General features: G+C 33.8%; 2 protein-coding genes across 5 annotated transcripts; both read right to left on the bottom strand.

Moving 5' to 3' along the window:
• Positions 1–8,059: 8,059 nt before the first annotated feature.
• LOC108199574 (L-ascorbate oxidase) lies at positions 8,060–10,413 on the bottom strand. The gene is made up of 5 exons (XM_017367458.2): positions 10,046–10,413; positions 9,801–9,893; positions 9,521–9,733; positions 9,254–9,445; positions 8,060–9,163 (listed from the first exon to the last, which is right to left on the bottom strand). Exons 1-5 carry the CDS (start codon positions 10,337–10,339, stop codon positions 8,156–8,158), a joined length of 1,800 nt encoding a protein of 599 aa, XP_017222947.1. The 5' UTR covers positions 10,340–10,413; the 3' UTR covers positions 8,060–8,155.
• A 1,907-nt stretch (positions 10,414–12,320) lies between these two features.
• On the bottom strand, positions 12,321–17,461 carry LOC108199572 (WPP domain-interacting tail-anchored protein 2). Of its 4 annotated transcripts, none has more exons than XM_017367452.2 (6): positions 17,369–17,461; positions 17,199–17,234; positions 15,247–15,804; positions 14,022–15,148; positions 13,665–13,829; positions 12,321–12,825 (listed from the first exon to the last, which is right to left on the bottom strand). In XM_017367452.2, the coding sequence occupies exons 3-6, from the start codon at positions 15,779–15,781 to the stop codon at positions 12,568–12,570; spliced, it is 2,085 nt and encodes a 694-aa protein (XP_017222941.1). In that variant the 5' UTR covers positions 15,782–15,804; positions 17,199–17,234; positions 17,369–17,461; the 3' UTR covers positions 12,321–12,567. The 4 variants fall into 4 exon arrangements, with proteins under 4 accessions (XP_017222941.1, XP_017222942.1, XP_017222939.1 ...); XM_017367453.2 differs by having other exon boundaries at positions 17,383–17,400; XM_017367450.2 differs by lacking the exon at positions 17,369–17,461 and adding an exon at positions 15,934–16,093 and having other exon boundaries at positions 17,199–17,362.
• Positions 17,462–22,013: the final 4,552 nt, after the last annotated feature.

Below are 22,013 nucleotides of genomic sequence, written 5' to 3'. Positions count from 1 at the left end.
TTTCATTGTCACTGTCACAGAAAGCTACACACCCTCCCTCTCGAATCTCAATAATTCATAAATAAAACCGGGCCAAATACATAATGCTACGAAACTATCTGCAGTGTCTCTTTCGAAACCTGCAGTACGTAACCGCAGCGTCTCAATCTCTTTCTATTTACTTTTTTTTTTCCTAAATTATTGAGCGATGATTCAAATAATTCAGCATTCCTATCCTCTATCGAAATTTATTTAAAGTACAGATTCATGCCTGGTAGATTCTGATTCGTCAACTTTTTCAAAGATCTGGACCTGGGTATTGTGAATTGCAGAGTGTCAATTCTTGAGGTCACCAGACCATTATTTTTGCTGAAAATATATGTATCCATCCATAAAAAGAAGCCAACTAAAAATAAATATGAGAAAGACCTTTCATTGGTGCACTACTGATGAAAATGAAACGCATTTTCCATCTTTCCTGTAATACTTAGTGTAATCTACTGTTCTCACGTATATTGTTAATCGACCAATTCTCCCAAAATTTCATTAGGAAGAGGTTCATGAGGATCATATATTATTCTACCATCCCGAATCTGCTGTAAGTCTCGACATTTCAAGTTTCAAGTGATCAATTCTCTTAATACCTCATCATATTAGGAGGATGGCTTACAGGATCATATATCATTCCAACACGTATTTATATACATAGATCCTACATAGATGCTGATCCATAATTATGGCTCGCAATTCCTCTAAATGTGATTTCGAGGCTCGGGCTCAAACAATCCCGAAAAATAAATTGCTAAACAAATAAACGAGAAGTAGAGTATAGTGTAATGATAATCCGACTATAACATACTCATTTTCGTCGCAAAATATTATGAACATGCGTACCAAAAAGTAAAGTAAAAAATCTGGTGCGACGGATGGTGTCTTCATGGGATAACTAAGAACAGCGTCGTCAATGTGGTACACGTGTGCTCGCGCGTATCAACATAATATGAGAGACAGTTGGTAATTTAGGTGGTGCGAGCGATGATCCTACTGGGAACCGCATACAAAAGCTGACGGCAGTGTACGGAACCAAAATACAGTAGGACAATGCGATTGGTTCATAGTAAAATCAGTAAACAAAATATTTATCGTGTTTAGAGCATCTCCAGCAGAGTTCTAACATGTTTTCTAAATATATAATAAAATATTTATTTTTTAAGGGATTATTATATTTTATTGAATCGGAACTCCAACAGCATTCCCTATTTCTATTCCATATTATTATTATAATAGTATTATATTCAACTTGTAAATAGGAGAGAGAAAGGAGGGAAAGAGGGAGAAAAGGAGAGAAGTGAATATTTTATTCCTCAAAATAGTATGAGGAATGGTTCTCCAATCCTTAAAAATGAGGAATGAAGTGGGCATCCTAACTTTTTAAGGGATGGCTAGGACTCTGCTGGAGTTATGTTTTATGTCATATTCCTTATATTAATAGCTTAGGACACCATATAGGGAAGCTGCTGGAGATGCTCTTAGTCCCGACTATTTCGATCAGGTAGTGTCACGTACCCCAAATATTATTCCTGAAATATTTTTTCAAATAATGCGGTAGACAAAATGGCTAGTTTTAATCGAGTGGTTGATGTGCATATACAGAATCATTATTATATTATTAGTGTGAGCTGAACCAATCATATGTTGCCAAGTAGATTTGGAAAAAAAATTAGAAATTTTTTTCGAGTATCTAGCATTTTCCATTTTGAAATCCGGATATTATCGCAATTTGTAATATGCATTCTCTCATTGTACATTTAATCACAAAATTACTAAAATTACCTCCGGACAGAGAATTCGGGCACTCATTTAATATTTTTATTAAATCTAATGTTATAAAATTTTTAATGTTCATTAATAAAAATTTGATATAAATTATTATATTTTTTAAAAAATTTAAAATACATGTCAAATAACGAAGAAACCCCGCACGTGGGGAAAGGATGGAGTAACGTTAAGAGAGAAGTCACTTGTGCGTCTTTAAGAAGCTTGGAGGGACAGAATACCTAGAACAAATTATAATACAACAAATTAGTCACTAAACAATGTTTTATTACAATTAATTTAATAATAATAATACAAAGCTGGCCGTATCTGGCATTATTGATCGACACTATTTTATGGGACCTCGTCATGTCATATTTCCAGCCATATGCTTCCATGAACTCCAAGTTTTTGCAAGCTTTTGATTTTGGAATCATCACTTGCGTTCACTCTAACGTGTGTTTTGTCTCCACTTTCTCTCCCTTTTTTATTTATTTTCTTCCACTATAAATTCCCGATCGCATTTCTTTTCAACCATGATAATGCAGCTTGATATATATGCTCGAAGAAGCTTCATCAATTGATTAAGAAGATCTGCTAATTGATTTGATATTTCTTATATTTTGTAATCTTTCATATTTCTTATTTTGTATAATCCTTTTATGACATCGGGAAGAAGATCTATCGTATGATCCTCGTATGACTATAACTAAGTTGGACTCATTTAGAACTGAAATTCTCAGCCAACGTAATCAATTGATTTGTTGATCACTAATGTGTTTCAAATTCGATTGAACTCACACTATCGACTACCATCTCCTATCAATAATGATCCCATCATTAATCGACTTAAATCTCCGTTCCAGTGAATTGTATACGTTCACCTCGAGACTTCTTGTAAAATATAGTTGCATTATATTTTTTAATTATTTTTTTTCTGAATATAAGTTTAAACATCAAACTTTTATTCAGAGAAAAGATAATTTAAAAATAGTCTGTAAAATTATATTTTAAAAGAGTTTTAAAAGGTATGTTAAAAATTGAATGGGATGGACGGAGTAATAATTTATAAGTTTTAGCCGATTATTACCGACGACCAATTTTGTCCTATTTGATGAATATCTGTGCACCCACTTCGAATTTAAAATATGAGATAATTAACATAGTCGATATAAAAGTTTTTTTTCGCATGAGTTTCTTGTCCCATATTTTGGCTTCCAGCCTAATTAGTCCTTCTTTGTACACACCATAGGGATTAGGAACACATTTTGATATTTCGAGTATAATAATAGATTATGTAAAGTAGGTGCACATACATTTATCCATAATATTTATTTTTAGATGTCAAGTAAGTGCACATTTTAATGGCGAAGGAGGCTAGAAAGTGTGAAGATTTGTCTCATGTTAATTGATAATGCTTTGTTATGTTCTAATACTACAATTAAATCGTAGTGGATGATTAATTTATAATTAAGTTCACTAAAGTCTTCTTGAATCCACTGTCGAAGTGGATAACAAAGTTGTTCGACTGTGTTTTATGCTATAATGGGATTTGTCTCGCCATTAGTTATAGGATTATTACTGATCTCCTCAAATCAAGTATTAAAACTTTGTGCTCCTATAATTTGTATCCCACTAGTGAACCGAGTTCAAAGATCATTTTTCTAGAAAAATCTTACTCCCTTTGTTTTGAAATATAGGTCGCTTGACTTTTTTTCACATATTTTTAAGTTCTTTGACCGCATGGTAAAAATTATTATTTTTTAAATTTACCTTTTCGGAATAAAAATATATATCACATATTTTTATTCAAAAAAAGAAAATTTTAAAAATAATAATTTTTAGCATGCAGTCAAAACACTTAGAATTGCGTGCAAAAAAGTCAAGCGACCTATATTTCAAAACGGAGGGAGTAAGAAATTGAACTTTTCAAAGTTCGATTTTTCTATTTTCTATATTTTTAGAAAAATAATTGATATGAAATGATCGACATAAAAAAACTTAAAAATCTCAAATTCGCGCGAGTTTCCTATTTCTCGTATTATCATTTTCACTATTGATACTAAGACCATCTTCCGAAATAAAAAATATCTTCAATTAAATAAATTAGATAATTTAGATGGCGCGCTAACAAATTCAATACTCTATTTTCATTTATATAAACAAATATAATTGTATTATATTCATCGAATCCACAAGGTGTTTGAATTAAATTTTAGGGAATCATAACTAAAAAGTTGAAGCTGTTGATGTATATATGAAATGTTGTCCTAAAAGTTGGACGGCAACTTTGATTTTTTTTTTTTTTTTTACAATGCAGCCTTATATGCCTTACAAATTAATATCTGTTTTAATACCTTTCGAATGACTTAGAATCAAACCCGAGTCTCCTAATAAACCCACCACTTGGACTATCTAATCGTATTCAAACTACTTTTTTTAATTTCTTTAGATAATTACCTACTCCTATTGCAAACCAAATTTCATCTAGCTAGTGATCAAATGTGTCTTATCTATCTTGCATCAATAATTATGTTTAGTCGACCAAAAAGAGACCAAGCTTTAATAAATTTCTTTTTTCTTTTCAGTTTTGGCCTTTCTGAAAAAGGAACGATGATCATCAAGAAAATAAACTTCCATTACCTGCACGCTAAGGACTTAATCCACAAAAATATTAGAGAGCCAATGGGAAGAGACGATCAAAAGTTCCGGGTCATAGAAAGATTAATGTAAAACGACGACTGATGAAAAATCCTCGACAGAAAAATTACCAAGAGCCTGTTTATTTAGGTTTTAAATAGGGTTTTAAAACTTTAAGCAGGAGCTTATATAAAATGTTTCAGATTAATATCTGAAAAATATCTGTTTATATGGTAGGTCAGAAATAAATCAGAAAGTAAAAAAGTTAGATTGATGTTATTTTTTATTGACTTAAAATTTTCAACTTTTTTCAGATAAAATTATTCATATTATAAATTATCTACTCCCTCCGTCCCCCTCAATTGTTTACATTGAAGGGGGACACGGAGACCAAGACAATGTATGAAAAATGAGTAAAGTTAGATGAAAAGTGGGTAAAGTGGTGGGACCTATCAATATTTAATAATAGATTTGAGATAGTGGAGGAAAGTAGTGGGTGTAATTAAATACAGTATGAGATAGTGGGGGAAGATAGTGGGTGTAATGATGAGAAAAACTTACTATTTATGGTAATGTAAAGAAATGAGAGGGACACCCCAAAATAGTAACTGTAAACAAATGAGAGGGACAGAGGGAGTATAAATTATTTTTATTTCTATTATTATAATTTTATTAATTAATTTATAAATTATTAAATATTTTAAACTAACTCCGTAATTTTAAACTTAACCAAACTACTCTAAACAAAACGTTCTTTAAGCCAATCATGTAATTAATGGTATACATGTATTCGAACGTGATCGTGTTTCTCATGTAGAGGTGGTTTTATTAGGCGTCATCTTTGAACCTAACCCTAGAAAAGGTGCATATATGCTTCTTTTAAAAATTAAAAATGTCAACGTCTTGTTTTCCGGTGCTTCCATTAGCCACCTCGTTGCCTTGTGACGCCATCTTCTTTTTACACCACGAGACCAAATTAGAGATCATATTTGGTTGATAAATAATGCATGATTTTGACATAATCAAGAATTCTAGCCATATATGAAAACTATAATAAATAAATGTTATTAAATTAATTTTTTATTAAATCAAAATTTCACTAAGTCTATTTTTATAAAATCTCTGACTTATATTTTTTTTTTGTTAAATTTCACCAATTAATAATACATAAATATAAATATTTTTTATAAATATGTAAAGGGACCAAAGAAGGATCTCTGTTGTCTATTCAACAATTTATGATCTCTAAATAAACTTCTCAGGTTCCAAGTTCTTTAACATTTTTAGAGCAAGAAGCAGAACTCTTAGAGATGAAAGTGCTTCAAATGTCTAATAGATTCTTATATTATATATACACAATTTTGAGTAACCCGAAATTGACTCGTTTATTTCGTTTTAATTTTGAGTTCATCAGGATTCGACTCGAATCCGAAAATTTTATTTTACAGGTTAAATTAGTATCGGACAGTCGCCCAAGCTCGGACATGATATTGTGAATACTAATCTCCTCCCCTGCCATTCCTCTTTTGTGTAAGCAATATATCTGGATAAAGAGTAATGATGATTAAGGGCCAAGGTCGAGCGACAATGATGACGACCTATATATGTTCAACGCAGCTTAATGCTAATGATCAGGGTCAGTGGCGGATTTTGGTAGGGGCCAATCACCTCTTAAATTTATTTATTTTTAATATTATACGTATTTTAAATTGTAGAATTGTAATTGATCTCTTTCATTATTTTTGACTCCTCTTAATTTTTTATAAAAAAAATTTGACTTTTTTAATTTTATTTTAATTTTATAGTCAAATCTGCCACTGCCAGAGTCTTGTATGATAATAATAATTTAGCAGTAGTTTGTTGCATCAGAATACAGAAAACACCTTTGCATTCCATCAATTACTTATTTTAAGAGGTCATTTGAAAACCTGCATATTAACTGAAAGTGAACAAGAATTTTGGAACATACAGTAAATACGACCGATAAATGGGACGGAAATAATTATAAACAGAAATTACAATAAAATGAAGGATGATTTGATTAGATTCATGCAAATTTTTAGAATTTCCGACATTAAAAGCAGTTGTTTCTTTCAGAACATCAAAAATTGTTTTAAGTGGAAAAGCACCAAATGAATAACAACAGTTATTCTTTTTAATTACTACGAAGATTACAAAATTCCCCAAGTCTAAAGTACTTTGATAACAATAACAAATATTATAAATTACTAATAATTCCTCATAATAAATTAAACAATCACATCATCATAAAATTTACATGCATGATTCATGAACGTTAGTTGTAACAGACACAGTAACCTAGCATACAACTCCAAAATCTCCAATGGAAAAACACGCAAGGGTTTCTGCAATCGTCATCTGTTTTACACCTTATGTTATGTCCGTCCGGCTGCTTCTTTATCTGCGCTTTACTCGATTCCGATGTTCCAAACACCTGCGAATCTGTAAATTGACCAATTTTTAACCGAACAATATTAATCTTATGCCTATATAAATCAACCGACTAGGAACACACAGATTATGTGCCTGTTTGGCAACTGGTTATTTTACTTTTTAATAATTTTTCTAGATATAAATATTAAAGAAGTGTTTTACATTCATTATTTGACAAAAAAAAAAGAGATTGTCTTAAAAAAAGTCAAATAAACTTTATTTATGAGAAATAGGGTTATACTCTGTGTGTTTTTTAATTGAATATGTTTTGATTTGTAACACATATATTTAGGGAAATTTTTACTATATTCTGAACAAGCAAGCATGTGTGCCAAAAATTAGAGCGTTATATATTTATCAAAAAACATCGAATTTATGTAACCATTTACAAACCGAAAAATGTGAGAGATTGAGGAATAGACTAACTGGATACAAATAACAAGAGGATGAAGCAAAAAGCTGCAACTTTTGATGAAGAAGATGACTCCATTATATTATGCAATGTGTACTATAAATGTGTTTATACAAAATGATGTGTGCAATGTAATGATACAAACTATAGTAATAGATGACAAGTGACAGACTTTTTGAGCTTATTTATATGTAGCTAAGTGGTGAGAAGATATGCAAGATTATATTAGGCTAATTAATTAATGTAGGCATCAATGTAGAATATATGATTCATCAATGTTGTAAACCTTTTTCTTTGAAGCCTGATTTTATTAAATTCTGTGGTATTGTGATGGTGATTTTTTGCCCCAGCAGAAACAAATTTCTGATTTAGGAAGAACTGATAATGATCTGTCGTTGTTGCACGTGTTCTTTCTCTGGCAGGATCGCGTTCTTTGTGCTGCTATATTGCCTTTTAGTTCATCTAGCTCCTCTGTTAGTTCAAGATTTGTCGATGTCAACTGTGTATTGGTTTCTGCATATGCTTCATTAAACGCGTTTATACAATGTGATCCTGGTAAGCCCTCCTCCTAACACCTTGAGGTTTTAGGAGAATTGGTTACTTAGAATGGTATCAGAGCTAAGACTTGCAAATGAGCTCTAGAGGAATGTTATAGTACAATGTGATCCTGGTAAGCTCTCCTCCTAACACCTTGAGGTTTTAGGAGAATCGGTCACTTAACATTTTTAAAGTGATAATCTTTTTTGCAGAAATAATATGGGATTCGAATTTGCTATTCATTCATTAAAATTACAGTCATAAATATTGAAATGTCAACAAGGCTGATGGCTAGAGCCTAGAGCTCATGAATTATTCTTAGTCTTTGTGGCTGTTCATAAACATCTTCCCAGTCAGTCCACAGACCAGAGCTTCTTTATTTACTGTCATTTTCTTAATTTCTTCGACACCTTCTGCAAATATAACACCCATGCCCATATGCAGATGTGGTTCAATATGACAATGAAACGCCCACACGCCTGGATTATCAGTTTCAAATCTCAATGCAGTCCAGCCGTAGGGATAAACCACCACAGTGTTCCTTAACGGTGGATCCACCGTGTTAAACAGAGTCTCATTTGCATCACTAAACTTCCCTTCTCCATATCCCAACACCCAAAAGTCATGCCCGTGCAAATGCCAAGGGTGAATCTCGCTTTGGCCTTCAGTCAACGCGTTAGCATTCTGAAGAATCACGTCGATCACCTTATTGGATAATAACTTGTACACTGCATTGCTGTAAATTGCATTGGTGCCATTTGGTGGTGGGTTCTCAATGTTGTAATTAGGACTATTGTAATGATCCGGAGGACTCTCTTGGGTGAACGCGTTGTCTAGACCATATCTGATGGCTCCCAAGTAAGGCGTGCTTGGCAACGTTAAGGACATGTTGTTGATAGCCCATTTTATGTTCTCCTTTATATAGTTTTGTGTGTTGAGAAGCACAATTCTCCGGTCTTGCTTAAGTGGAGGGGGTTTATACTCTAAATTCTGTGATTTTAGGCCTGTCAGGGCTTTGATCCTGTTTGAAAATAGTTTGCTATGTGTGTAATTATTCCAGACAGGATGAACCGGAGGAGCTGAATTCGGGTGCTTTGACACTGGTGTCATGGGGTAGTAATTCAGAATTGCTAAAGCTGGAGGAGTTGGAGGATTACCAGGCTTTCTTCCTCTGACACCTACCGATATCCAATAATTCCCCGAGGGGGGGCCTTGATTAGTATGTAGCAGAACTGAATAGCTTTCTCCAGAATAAATGTCAAGATCATCTACCAGAAATGGCTTCACATAGTTTCCGTCTGCCTCCACCACTTCTAGCTTGTGACCCTTTGCCATATCAACAACAAAAATGAGAAAAACATAATTAAATTTTAAAATTTTCTGTTTTTACATGGTTGATCAGAGGCTTTGAATTACCTGAATCATGAAGTTGAGCGAAGCCAATGCAGTAGTACTGGCTATCCTTATCCGATATATCTTGTTTGGCTTCACTCGGAGAATCTCTGGCTTACATTGCTCTTTCTTTGTAAAATTGCAGACGTTTGCAGACTCATCAAAATGTGCAGCAATTGAACAATTGTACTGACCTTTTCCATTTATGAGAATAGCCTACAAAATGTCATGATCACTGTATTATTATTTTCTGTCGTTCTGTCAATCATGTATCACTCGCGAAACAATTACCTGAGGTTCACCTATAAAGACGAGAGGTACTCCAGAAAGATCAACCTCTTGTCTATGAACATTCTGATGCCACCAGTCACTCAACAAAAGATTAAACTCTCCATCATATCTGAATGGTTGTCGGTGTGGTTCAGCTTCGTGTACTATAAGAGATCCATATAAACCAGCTGATCTCTGCATTCCATAGTGCCCGTGGTAGAAGAATGTTCCAGCCTGCAAACAAGCAACATTATACCAGATTGCATGGAATGATAATTTACATATATGTCTGCACTGCTACCTTTTCAACCGTAAAACTGTAGACAAAGGTTTCCCCGGAGTTTATAGCACACTGAGAGATGGATGCAGTTCCATCAGCCCACGGCGTTCCTTTCTACATACCAGAACAACAACAAAAAACTGAGTAATGATAATTTGAGGGAAATGAGACCTTAATTGGATCATATACCATTTTCAAGTACTCAGATCGAAAAAATTGAACAATGGTACAAATTAATAACTGCATATAGGCTAGATTGAACAGACCTGGGTGATACCGTGCCAATGAATGACTAGGCCTTCAGTGAAAAGAAGATTTGTAAGCGTAATATTAATAGTATCACCGGCAGTAGCCTCAATGGTCGGACCTGGAAACGTGCCATTAGTCGCCATAACTACACTCTCAATGCAATCTGGAGACCAGTGCTTGTACTCCACTTCCCATTTCAGCTGGATCACGCGTGCAACTGACAATTGCACTAGAAAAATCAACCAAAAACACGAAAAGATGATAGGTACAACACTAGTCCTTGAACTCCGGGGCTCAAGTAAGAACCCCATGCTTAATTCACACTTGTTTATAGGAAATTAACACTTGGTTGAATTACCAAATGTAGATGCTGTGTGCAGTAGTGCCCCAGTGCTCTATGTAATTTATAGGCGAAGCGGTCCGTGCTGCACAAGAAATGAGTGGCTCATGCTACTGCTAATGCATGAGGCCATAATTTTTTTTTTAATTTTATCAGAATTGTGGTCCTGCAGAATTCCATCAGTATAATTCGTCGGCTTCTGTCAGGGGAACGAGGATCGACTTATCAGTTATGAGTTATGACAAGATATGCATGTCGAAACAAGATTACACAATGACCTAACAAACATATGTGTTTCCTGCTTTCAAAGAAAATAACTTTACACTTTTACACAAGATCACATTGTTTGTAGTTACTGGTATACGAAGAACCTGGCGTATTTGGACCCTTTGGATTGTTAATTAAGTACGCGATAGAGTTGGAATTGGAATGAGAAACTTTTGGCCAAGGGATAACCAGTTTGTTACAAACTTTTGAGGAAATGGTATTGATGATCTGTTGAATATTGGAGATGCTCTTAAGTTATAGCCCATATATACTCTTATGCCTCATTAGCTACCTTTGTAACAGAATTCCCTCCTTTGGTTTGCCTTGTTTATTCTAAGTAAGAGAAGTGTAGCATCGGGTAATTCTGTTTTGCAGCACAAGAAACCAAGTCATAACCGACCGCCAAAACGGTTAGTTTTACCTAACCGATGAAAAATGATGTTTGGGTTAATTTCGATCTGACTGTGAGCTCACGCTCGTCTTACATGCAAGTTCCACTCCATTGACATGCAAGGGATGTGGTTGGGACTTACAACCAGTCGGTTTTACTCTAACCGGTCGGTCGAAAATGATGTTTGGACTAATTTTGTTCTATTTTAATCTTGACCACCTTGAACATTATGCGTGTCACATGGACATGCTCAAACTCGTCTTACAAGTGAGGGTCGACTCTTAACATCATGTGCGGTGTCACATGGAAAGGCTCAGGCTCGTCTTCCATGTCGGTTCCCCTCTGGTGACATGTCAGGGACGTGGTTGAGACTTACAACCGGTCGGTTTTACCCGGTCAAAAATAATGTTCGGGCTAAATTTGATCATTTCAAATTTTCAATCTTGACCCGGGTTGACCCTTCACATCATGTGCGGTATCACATGGGAAGGCTCATGCTCGTCGTCGGTTCCGCTCCAAATGACATACCATGGACGTTGTTGGGACTTACAACCATGTGTTGTTATCAGACATGACATTTGATGGATTGATCCATTTTTGTGATCATATCTGCAACGTGATACACGCTCAGCAGACCAGCACCACAAATTGTTACAAAACACACATGAAGAATCAGAAAGTACAACAAAAATCCCCACAGGCTTTGATTATTGAGACGGACTGTCCAACTGACATCGACGAATGAGACCAAAATGTCGAACATCTGAAATGGAGCCCTCAGTTCATCAAATGCAGAACGTACTTGCGGCAGGCGTGTCAACAACCTTTAAAGTCTACCTGTCAATTTCTCGTTTCTTTCATTTCTTAACACTTCTTTTTCTACGTAATATTTATATGATTTAAGATTTCCTTCAATGCCATTGATAACTGCTGCCATAAACTAAAGTCTTCGACTCCATAACTCCGAATCTTTAAATTTGAAACAAAATAAGCGGCAGTCTGAGAGTTACTGTTAGGAATTGTCTAACGTGAAAGGGACGGAAAGTTTGAATATAAGCATTCAAACGAGGCCTTCTGGGAAAAGTTCAGAAAGAAATCCGTGAGGGCTTGATCATAGCCCGGGGAGCCTGATCACGCATCAGGAGGCAAAAATTCCGCGTTCTCTTCGTGAAATTCATGCTATTCTTAAGACTATACACATTTTACAATACTAAAAATTGCATAGATGGCAAATCTGATACCAAAAACTTAAATATAGCATAAAAAAACAAATGAATTCATTGGAGTCAACATATATGTGCAAATTTCACTAGAAAAAATAGATTTGGGCCAAATGTTACAAATCATTTGGGGGATTGTAAATGCAATCTCTGACTGCTATACTGACGATTTAAAAAAAAAGTTACAGATATTCACATCTCCTAATTTAATCTCATCTTGGAAAAAACATGGTTTCCAAGAGGCAAGGTGAACACTAAATCACATGATACATGCCAAACCAACCAATCAATCAAATCATACATGTGAACAAACGGACTGAGTTACAAGAATCCCTGAATGGGATCAGTTGGCAATTTTAATGCACTGAAGAAGGCGGCTTTGTTGTCAAATAGATAAGCTGCTAAAACTGAAACCAGCAGCACAAGAATTGTCATAAAGAAATACTTATGGCGAGGCTTCCCTGTTTGTACAGCTTCCTCCTCGTCATAACTCGAATCTGAATCATTGGCGCATTCTGTAGAAGTGGACGGCTCAACTGCAGTTGTACAGGCAGGTGGATCTTCTAATATTTCTTCAGTCTGATGTCATAACATCCAAAACAATTTTGAAAGATGAGACATGGATTATGGATTCTTAAGTATTATTATGGTCTAAAGTTCAGCACACAATATCAGATCACATACTAAGATACATGAATCCTACTATCCTCTTTGACATTAGCAGATTCAAGAATAGTAAGTGCGTGACTTAAAAATCTTTAAATATTTGGTTATATAGTTTGTGAAGTTTAGCGATATATTTATTAGTTTGACAACAATTCTGTCTAAGAGATTGCATAATTGGCCCTTTGTTTTTTTTACACACCTCAACTTTATCTCACTATCTTTGAAAAAAATCCATTTTAAACGGTACAGGGCCTCGAAAACATTGCTCCACCCTGCAGAATCAACTCATTTGTTGCGATAATCAGTTATTCACATTAGATAGACTTTCGGCAACAAATGAGAATGATTGTATGAGATATATGGAACTCAAGTGCTGCATATAAATTTTGGCCAAAATTGATATATCAGGAGGCTTGATATCTATTCTTGTGTCAGCAGAGAACATATAATTTTTAATTATAACTAAGAAAATCAAAAGCCAGAGAAATCTCCAGGGTATATTATGTGGACTTGTGTCTAGTGGAGACGCCCTTTGAATTAAACTGGAGACACCTTAATAACTGATTTATATAAGATGTGAAACCAGATTTGTAAGCAAAACAAATTTCAGGCTAGGTTTGTATTGTACTATTGGTGGAGTAAGAAAGAAGTTACTGCAGACCAAAATGAAAACAGAAATTAATTAAAAAGCATTGAGATTTATATCCCTTTGTTTTATGTTTTCGTGATCCAAGAGCAGAAGAGGAGCTTGCCTTGATACTATCAGGTGAGGGCTGTGTCATGATATGAGCATTACTTTCATTATGACCTGATAAGTTGTTATTGTCAACCACTCCATTTTGCAGGCCTGCAGATCCATCTGTTGTATTCTGCAACTTAGCCATCAAACTTCTGTTTTGCGATGATAAAGAATACATCTGCAAGAAACTCTATTTAGTAGGTTCCACACGCCTCAAACAATGATACACTAATATCTCTATCAATCAAGCCAATACAAACAACCAACTCATGATGACATCCTAAGATCTAATATTTGTAGGAGAGGGGGAGGGGGAGGGAAGGAAAAGTTGACTCGGGGGATGCAAACAATTGCGATGAGAGAGAGCTACCTGCTCTTGAATACGCTTCCTTTCAGTGGCTAGCTGCATGACCATATCCATGATGAGACTGGTTTTGATATTAACGTCTTTTGCACTAGCTATCTTCTCAACTCTAGATTCCTCTAAAGATGTCTCTAGGCGCTCAATTTTGCCCCGTAGAAATTCCAACTCTCTATTAAGATCAACATTTGTTTCGGTTGATAAAATACATTGCTCCTCTGCATTTTCAGCTTTGTTCTCAAATTGGGAAACCTTCTGTTTCAGTTCATCGATTAGAGTTTCCATATCCCAAATAGCAGAATACAACATGTTTTGCTGCTCCTGACTGGCTTCAGAGGACGCCTTTGCATGTTGTAATTGAAGCTCAAGGTCCCTTGACTGCTTCTCTAGTAAGCTCGCCTTCTTTGTGTTACTATCATTACTACTTTTTAGTAAACCTAGCTCTTCTGTTAGTTCAAGGTTGGTCTCTGTTAACTGTGTAGTCTTGGTTTCTGCATCATCTGCCCTATTCTCAGCATCATAAATGTTTTCTTTCAAAGACTCAATTGTATAGTCCATATCCTTAAGTTGCTCTTGATATGCTTTATTGGATACATTTGCCTTTTGCAGTTGTGACACAGATTCTCTCAGTTGTTCTTCTAGACTGTTAACCTTTTCCCTTAACATTATAACTTCAGTATCATTTGTCATAAGATGTGGTTCACTGATGCTAAGCTTTTGTATAAGGACTTCTTTCGCTCTCAACTGTTCTATGCAATCTTGAAGTTTAACTTTCATCTCCTCTTCTCGTTGAATTGAACCGTTACGATTGAATTGGACAACTTGAAGTCGCCCTACCATTTCCTTCGAGATTCCCATTAGAACCTCCGCTGTATTTTCTGCCTCTATAAATCTACCCCAAACAACCTCTGCTGCTTCTTCCATAAAGAATGATACCTGCTCGGTAAGTTGTAGCTTCAATTTCAAATCTTCTTCATTTTGTTTAAGTGCTGTTAGCTTTTTCTCAAAATCAAGCTCTCGTGCAAGAGACTTTTCCAACATTCTTAAAACATGTCTCTGTTCAGCTGTTTGCATTTGTGGCCTCGCGATGGACCCTTGAGAATCATCTGGCAAACCTGTGTTACTGTTATATTTCCCTGTTACAAATTAAATGTCAGAAACAATCGAGCATCACACAACTTCCCTGCTAACAGATAACTAATATGATCTTCATTGTCAATATCGCTTAACTTACAATCGGTTGGATTAAATGCCAATGATGTCATTTGCAACTTGGTTAACTGCATCTTCATTTCCAATGCATGCTCCTGTGATTGCTTCAGAGACTCTTCAGAATCGTACAATTTAACCTCCACTGCAGTGAACAATTCTCTTAAGTGGCCGCAGGAAGATATTTTAAGCCGTGCATCAGCCATCTGAAGTTGAAGGGTACTCATGAAATTTTCCAGTGCTCTTACCTCTGATTCTAAGATACCAGATAAGAGATCATATGCCAATGCTTTCTCTATGCAATCAACAGATATATCATCTGTAGCCAGCGCTTCAAATTCTTTTTCCCATGCCCAAACATGCATCATAAGTGTGTCCAAATTAACTAATTTCTCGGAAGAGTACGCCAAATCCAAGTCCACTCTGGTTAAAGCTTCCATGGCACTGCCTATATCCAACATGTCTTTAGAGTCAGACGACATATCTTCACGTGCTGCGTTTTTCCCAGACTCTGAATCACCAATATCAACATAAAAATCTTCACCATCTTCCCCTGCCATATATGTGTTATGGGATTGCCGAACTGCGAAAGTACAAAAATTAGAATGATTAAGATACAAAAAGTAAAGTAGAACCTTTACCCACAGACAAACTTATGACAACAAAAATTGAGAAACTTGTATGAATTGGCAGAAAGAAAAAAGAAACTTGCTTGTTTAATCTTCAATACAATTTGTTGCAAGGGGCTGACAGTTTCATATTAGTTAATAACATCTCAAGGACCCTGGTGGAACGGAAATTTGGAACATACTAAGCCACAACTCTTTTGGAACATGCTGGCCTACAACCTGAGTTCTCATTTGTAACTGCAACTAACAAGATGGGCTAGAGTTAAAACTTAATCTTCATAAAGGTGAAAAATTACAAGGATAAATTCAATTCCAGCAGGAAATTCAGCAGTCTGTGTAAAGGCCAATTGTATGGTAAATTCTTTGAATTGATGAGATTTGCATCCACGTCAATCAAATGTATTTGTCTGAAGCCTTGAAGTAACTGGATGTATTACAAACTAGAGGGACTGAGGAATCAACCCCATTACTTATCAAAACAAGCTATGTCTACTTACGCCTGAAATCGAGTTTAGTCCCTATACAGAGATCATTAATGTACTAGCAATGAGCATAACTTGTTGATATAGAACAACCTACAGAAAGATGCATGACGCAATGGTTAACTGTCTGCTTATTAGCCTCTAGGTTAGATAGATAGCAAGCCCACATACTCGAGCCCCTATTAGTGAATAATAAGGGAGACGATTGTTATACCAGGACCTACTGGAACCTACCTACACTGGAACCTTCCCTAAACCTTGCGTACACCAGACCTTTCCCAGACCTTGACCTATACTATAGCGTATTAGCATATCCAAACTGATATGAAACGAAAACAAACAAATACGCTAGACGCCTAAACTTCTAGATGTAAGATGTTCACTGCAACATCAAGCTTCTAATTTCATAAATCCAAAACATGCGTCTCCCTAATATGTTCACTACCAAATACCATAATCTTCTTCCTCCAGAAACCAATGAAAATTCACCACAAACAATTGTTATCTGTGGCATAACAAACTAAGAAAGTAGGTAATTTCCTGAAAACTTGCCAATAACATAATTTCTTGCAGAATAACCAAAATTGAACATATCAGAAGCACTAGTATTCACTAACTACAATTCAACTAATCTCTATCTGATACATCAACCAAAAGACAAAAGATTACATTTTTAACACAAAATTCACTGTTACTTCAACAATTCCCTTAAAACTCTTTTCAAAATATCTACCACAAGACAAAAAGATTAAATTTTTAACCTTTCTACTTCATTACTGGACGTTTCAACACTGACCCACATAAAATCTTGGCAAAAATCAAGTAAATGACCAGACAAAACATTAATTACACAAAAAAAAACTCACCTGAATTTTCAAGACTTGTTGAATTCCCACAAAACCCTGCAGAAAATCTCAAAGGGTCATCAAGAAATCAAGACTCTAAATCAACCAAATCAAGAGCAGGTGAAATTACAGAGTGTATACACAATTATACACACAATAAATAATTAAAGATACATATAGTATATACATACAAATGAAAACTAACGTGTGCTTGAGGGTAGATGACACTTATGACAGACTGGAGTAACAGTCAACTGGTAAAAGGTGGTGCAAATTACGTTTGTTGTCTATTTTCAAGTGGGCCCCATATTACTTATTTGTTGCCACGTCAGCATCGCGAGAAAATCGGACGGTGGTGGTTTGATCTGATTGGATGTTTAATTAAGCTGTGCGAAGAAGTACAAGTTTTACATGTGTGGTTTTGGTGGTGAGCTGCATGTGAAAACTGAAACTAGACAAATCTAGTTTCTTAGTTTTGTACTTTTGTTTTATGTCCCTTAATTAATCTTACATAAGCATTTGGCTAAATTGGTAATGATCATGTATTCATCGATTGGGTTGTATTGAATATTTCTTTTAATTATTATTAAAATTTATTGCAATTTTAAATATTATAGGCTCAATAAATAATTGTCCGAAAAATATTTAAGTATATTGATAGAAAATATTTTATTTTTTAAAATAGTTTGCCAAGAAAATATTATTATAATATAAAAATCAACTGAACTCACTACTTTTTCCATTATACTTATTTAATATATTAAATATCAATAAATCTCACCACTATTTTTAACTTTCCTATTTTTACGCTTACGAAGTTGGGTTCTCAAGAAAAATCTGAATACTATTAGCACACTTGGTAATGATAAGTGACAAATATAATATGAACCAAGATTTGATTCTCTGAAAAGACAAATTAATACTCCTTCGATTTCATAATACATGTCTACTTTTGAACAAATTACGCATATTAAAAAAATCAAGTTTTGTAGAAAACTTTCATTTATTGTTACACTTATTGTATTGATAAGTATAATATGTGGGAAATATTTGATCTTGAAAATATAATTTAACCGGCATAAATTTTATTTTGAAAATACAAATATTGACTACATTTTATTAAAAATTGACATGGATAAATAATTTGAAATATTTTTTTTCTCAACCGTGGACATATAATAGAAAATAGAGGGAGTAGTAGTTGAGTTGGATTTATCCATCTATTACACATAACTGGAGATTTGAAATACGGGATAAGAAACTCAGCAGTGGAATCTTATGCAAAAAAATGATTGAGGACACCAACAACTACTACATGTCATAAATTACGTTCAAATCATTTCTGCCCCCACCACATTTGAACTTGTGCTTATGATTTTATGTTCACAAGAAACCAATTACCCGTCACAGTGCTTTATATTCAGAAGTGATCGTACAAAAATAACACAAAAAATGGAATTATCGGGCTCACAAAACATTAAAGCACAGATATTATCACTACACCAAGAAGTGTACTTGAGCTGTGCATTTTCATTATTTGATGGAATTTTATTTAGTTAAAATGATGATACAAATGTATGTGATGATTTCTCAATGCTTCAATAATACAGCTACTTTTATGATAATTCTGTGAAAAGCACAAAATAAGGATACACTTTAACTTTATATGGTAGGCCCGGTGGGCCCAACATTTACCCCTTCTTAAATTGAAAATGGAGTGGTGGGATTATAATACGTTTGGACCAGCGTCTCTCCCGCTCTAGCCAACCGTTGTTGATTTTAACTTTGAAAGAAAAATATTTTGGTATCTTATGCTGTATGAAATTTTTTATAAATTTATTATATCTAAATTTATTATAATTAAATATTTTTATTGTAAAAAATTAATAAAAAGTTATCATAAAAAATTATCATCTTAGATTTTAATAATCCCAAGATAAAAAAAAAAGTTGACATACAATGCATCTTATATCATCTTGAGAAGAGAATAATTAATTAATCATATAGATGTTCCTTATTTTAAAAAGAACGAATTAAAATTAATTATACTGGATAAAAATTAATCAGATTAATTGAATATTCATATGAAATAGTAGTGATTAATCAAAAATATTCATCGATTTTCAAACAAGATGATCAGATAAATAAGAAAAAAAGAGAACCCGCTGGAAAATTTTCAATTCATATTCAGCTTGTGTGTGTTCAATTTCATTTTCAATAAGAAGTGGATCAATCGACCAAGTGGACTGGACTATTTGCTTAGGATGCGATGAGTCGATAATATGTATGATGAACTGGACTGCAGAGCCTTCTCATTTTCACAAGGAGGGACTATTAATATAATATCGGCCCATTTCTGGCCCAACTCTGTCCCGCTTTCATCAAAATATCATTATTATTATGAAGCTAGTACGTGGAAGAAATTAAAAAAGTTGTGTTTTGCCAAGTAAATATTATAGTATTTTATATACCTTTCCCACTAGATTGATGACATTATTGTTGTACTGTATTCTAATAAAATTTTATATGCCATGAGTTTAATTAAAAAATATAGATTATTAAAGAATTAGAGTATGATTAAGATAGTTAAAATTTTAAGAAAATTTTTGGGATCTTTTAGGTTTGGCATTTTGTATTAAACTTTTCCTAAAAGACGAGCCCGTGCCAAACATGTAACATACAGTTACACACCCAATATATAACAAGTACAAGTGTATAAGATTCAATTTGATCACACTGGCTAACGTGTCAGCCTCCAATTGGCTCTATATTGTGTTTATATAATTAAACAAATATATTATTTTGATTTTTTGTTAGACATTTTCAATTTTTTTTTGATAACACAGTTAAAACTTTCTTATAAAATTTTAAAAGAATATATATTAAAAGAAAAGAGCTTCAACAATTTTTTCTTCAAAATGATCATCTAAATTAAAATATGAAAAATTAAAATAATATTTAATTTTTAATTAATAATTTAATTAATTTTTGAATTATATTTTTATCGAGAAACTCGGCCTCCTCTCCAAAACTGATTAATGATTAAACATTAAAATGGGTTGTTGAAACTAAAGTTAGGAATATAATAAAGCTTGGGTCTCGGTGATTGCAAGTCCCAACGACAACTAATAATGACATGAGAGAAAGGATAGAAAAGAAATTGACATTGCATCAATAGCACACATATTAAAGAATTTTTCCTGGTAGTTTTTGTTTCGGTTTTTGTTTAACACCTCATTTTGGTGGTTTGCTTCTGAGCTGTAAGAGCAAGTCCAATGCTACATGTTATATATCTATTGCTATAATATATTTTTTCTGTTTTTTTATATGACGTTTTGACTTTTAGCACGCACTTTTAAGTGCTTTGACCGGGTAGTTAAAAATATTATTTCTTGAATTTTTTTTCTGAATAATAATATATAATCAAAATTATTATTCAGAAAAAGAAAATTCAACAAATAATATTTTTAACTACCCGGTCAAATCAGTTAAAAGTGTCTGCCAAAAGTCAGAGCGTCATATAAAAAAAACAGAGGAGTAGCACCAAAAAATGTTTTTTTGTGCTAAAATAAAACTTGCACTCCAATGCTAAGTTTTATGACTGGTTTCAAATTTAACCAATTCATTAATTTTTATCTAAGTTTTATATAGAACCAACTCATTATCTTTTATCTAACTCGTTAACTCATTAATTAGTTTTCAATTTCTAGTTATTGATGATGTGGCAACATGGATGGATGGTAGTAGTATTGACTATGTTGGTGATGACATAGTCACGGAACGAGGGTCTCCTTTATCTTGTTCTCTTCTCTATTTTTTTTTATATCCCACTCAATTATATGTTTCAACAAAATAATAAAAATTTAACCAATGGCTACTTTCTTCTACTACACCTACTTTATATATTAAATATTAATTTAGTTTCATCGCATTACTCATATTATACTTATTTTTTATATTAGATATGAGTAGTGCTAGGTGCACATAATTGTATACATAAAAATTGATGTGAAATGTTTTAATTGAGATGATTAATATGAATATACATTCCAATCAAAATCCGCCACATAACATTATGTACTAAACATTTTCCATCATATATTAGTTGGTTGCATCAATTTATCACATTTCTTGGCTAAATTATCTTGAATTTCTCAACTTCCGTGTCATAGGTGGAGGGAATTTGAAACAAGTACATTGATCTTGGCAAGAGGGTGTCTAAGTTACACCTATCAAATACATGTATGATACATGTATCTGGTGTTTGCATTTGTATAATGGGTGTAGTCTCTAGTGTATGCTTATGAGCCCATGTCAAATACAAAATTTTATCGGCTTGTTTGGCAATCAGAAGCAGAAGCAGCTTCTGACTTCTGCTTTTCTTGATCCGTTTGTGTAAAGAAGTAGAAGCACTTTTAAGAAGCTGAAAATGTTAGCTTCTCTCTCACAGCTTCTGCTTCTTTTCCAAACACTTTATTAACTTATTTACTTTTCACTTCTACTCCACTTCTTTACTTTAAGCAAGAAGTCATTTTTTTTAAGCTTGGCCAAACGGCCCCTATATGTTTGGATTATTTTGATTGGTGTGGTGATTGTATATGCAAATGGGTTCACCGTTATTAATAAGTAAGAGAGCTAATCAAAATAATCAAACTCATAATTTTTATTGTTTAACATGTGCTCAGGGCACAACCACATACTAAAAAAATCGTTATATAATACATCATTAGTATTGTCTCAATATATTTAGGTCCATTACATTAAATAAAAATATACTCCCTCCGTCCTCCTCAATTGTTTACATTGGAGGGGGACACGGAGACCAAGACAATGTAT

Source organism: Daucus carota, chromosome 8 (genome assembly GCF_001625215.2).
Source record: "Daucus carota subsp. sativus chromosome 8, DH1 v3.0, whole genome shotgun sequence".
Classification (NCBI taxonomy): Eukaryota; Viridiplantae; Streptophyta; class Magnoliopsida; order Apiales; family Apiaceae; genus Daucus; species Daucus carota.
This window is presented reverse-complemented; position numbering and strand designations above follow the sequence as displayed.

Excerpts from the sequence above, each read along its gene's own strand:
- LOC108199574 (XM_017367458.2), bottom strand. The coding sequence starts at position 10,339 with ATGGGGTTCTTACTTGAGCCCCGGAGTTCAAGGACTAGTGTTGTACCT. Across the intron at positions 9,446-9,520 it reads TCTTTATAGGTGAACCTCAG|GCTATTCTCATAAATGGAAA; the intron begins GTAATTGTTTCG and ends GACATTTTGTAG. Across the intron at positions 9,164-9,253 it reads CGCTCAACTTCATGATTCAG|GGTCACAAGCTAGAAGTGGT; the intron begins GTAATTCAAAGC and ends GATATGGCAAAG.
- LOC108199572 (XM_017367452.2), bottom strand. The coding sequence starts at position 15,781 with ATGGCAGGGGAAGATGGTGAAGATTTTTATGTTGATATTGGTGATTCA. Across the intron at positions 13,830-14,021 it reads GGAAGCGTATTCAAGAGCAG|ATGTATTCTTTATCATCGCA; the intron begins GTAGCTCTCTCT and ends AGTTTCTTGCAG. Across the intron at positions 12,826-13,664 it reads CCTCACCTGATAGTATCAAG|ACTGAAGAAATATTAGAAGA; the intron begins GCAAGCTCCTCT and ends TTATGACATCAG.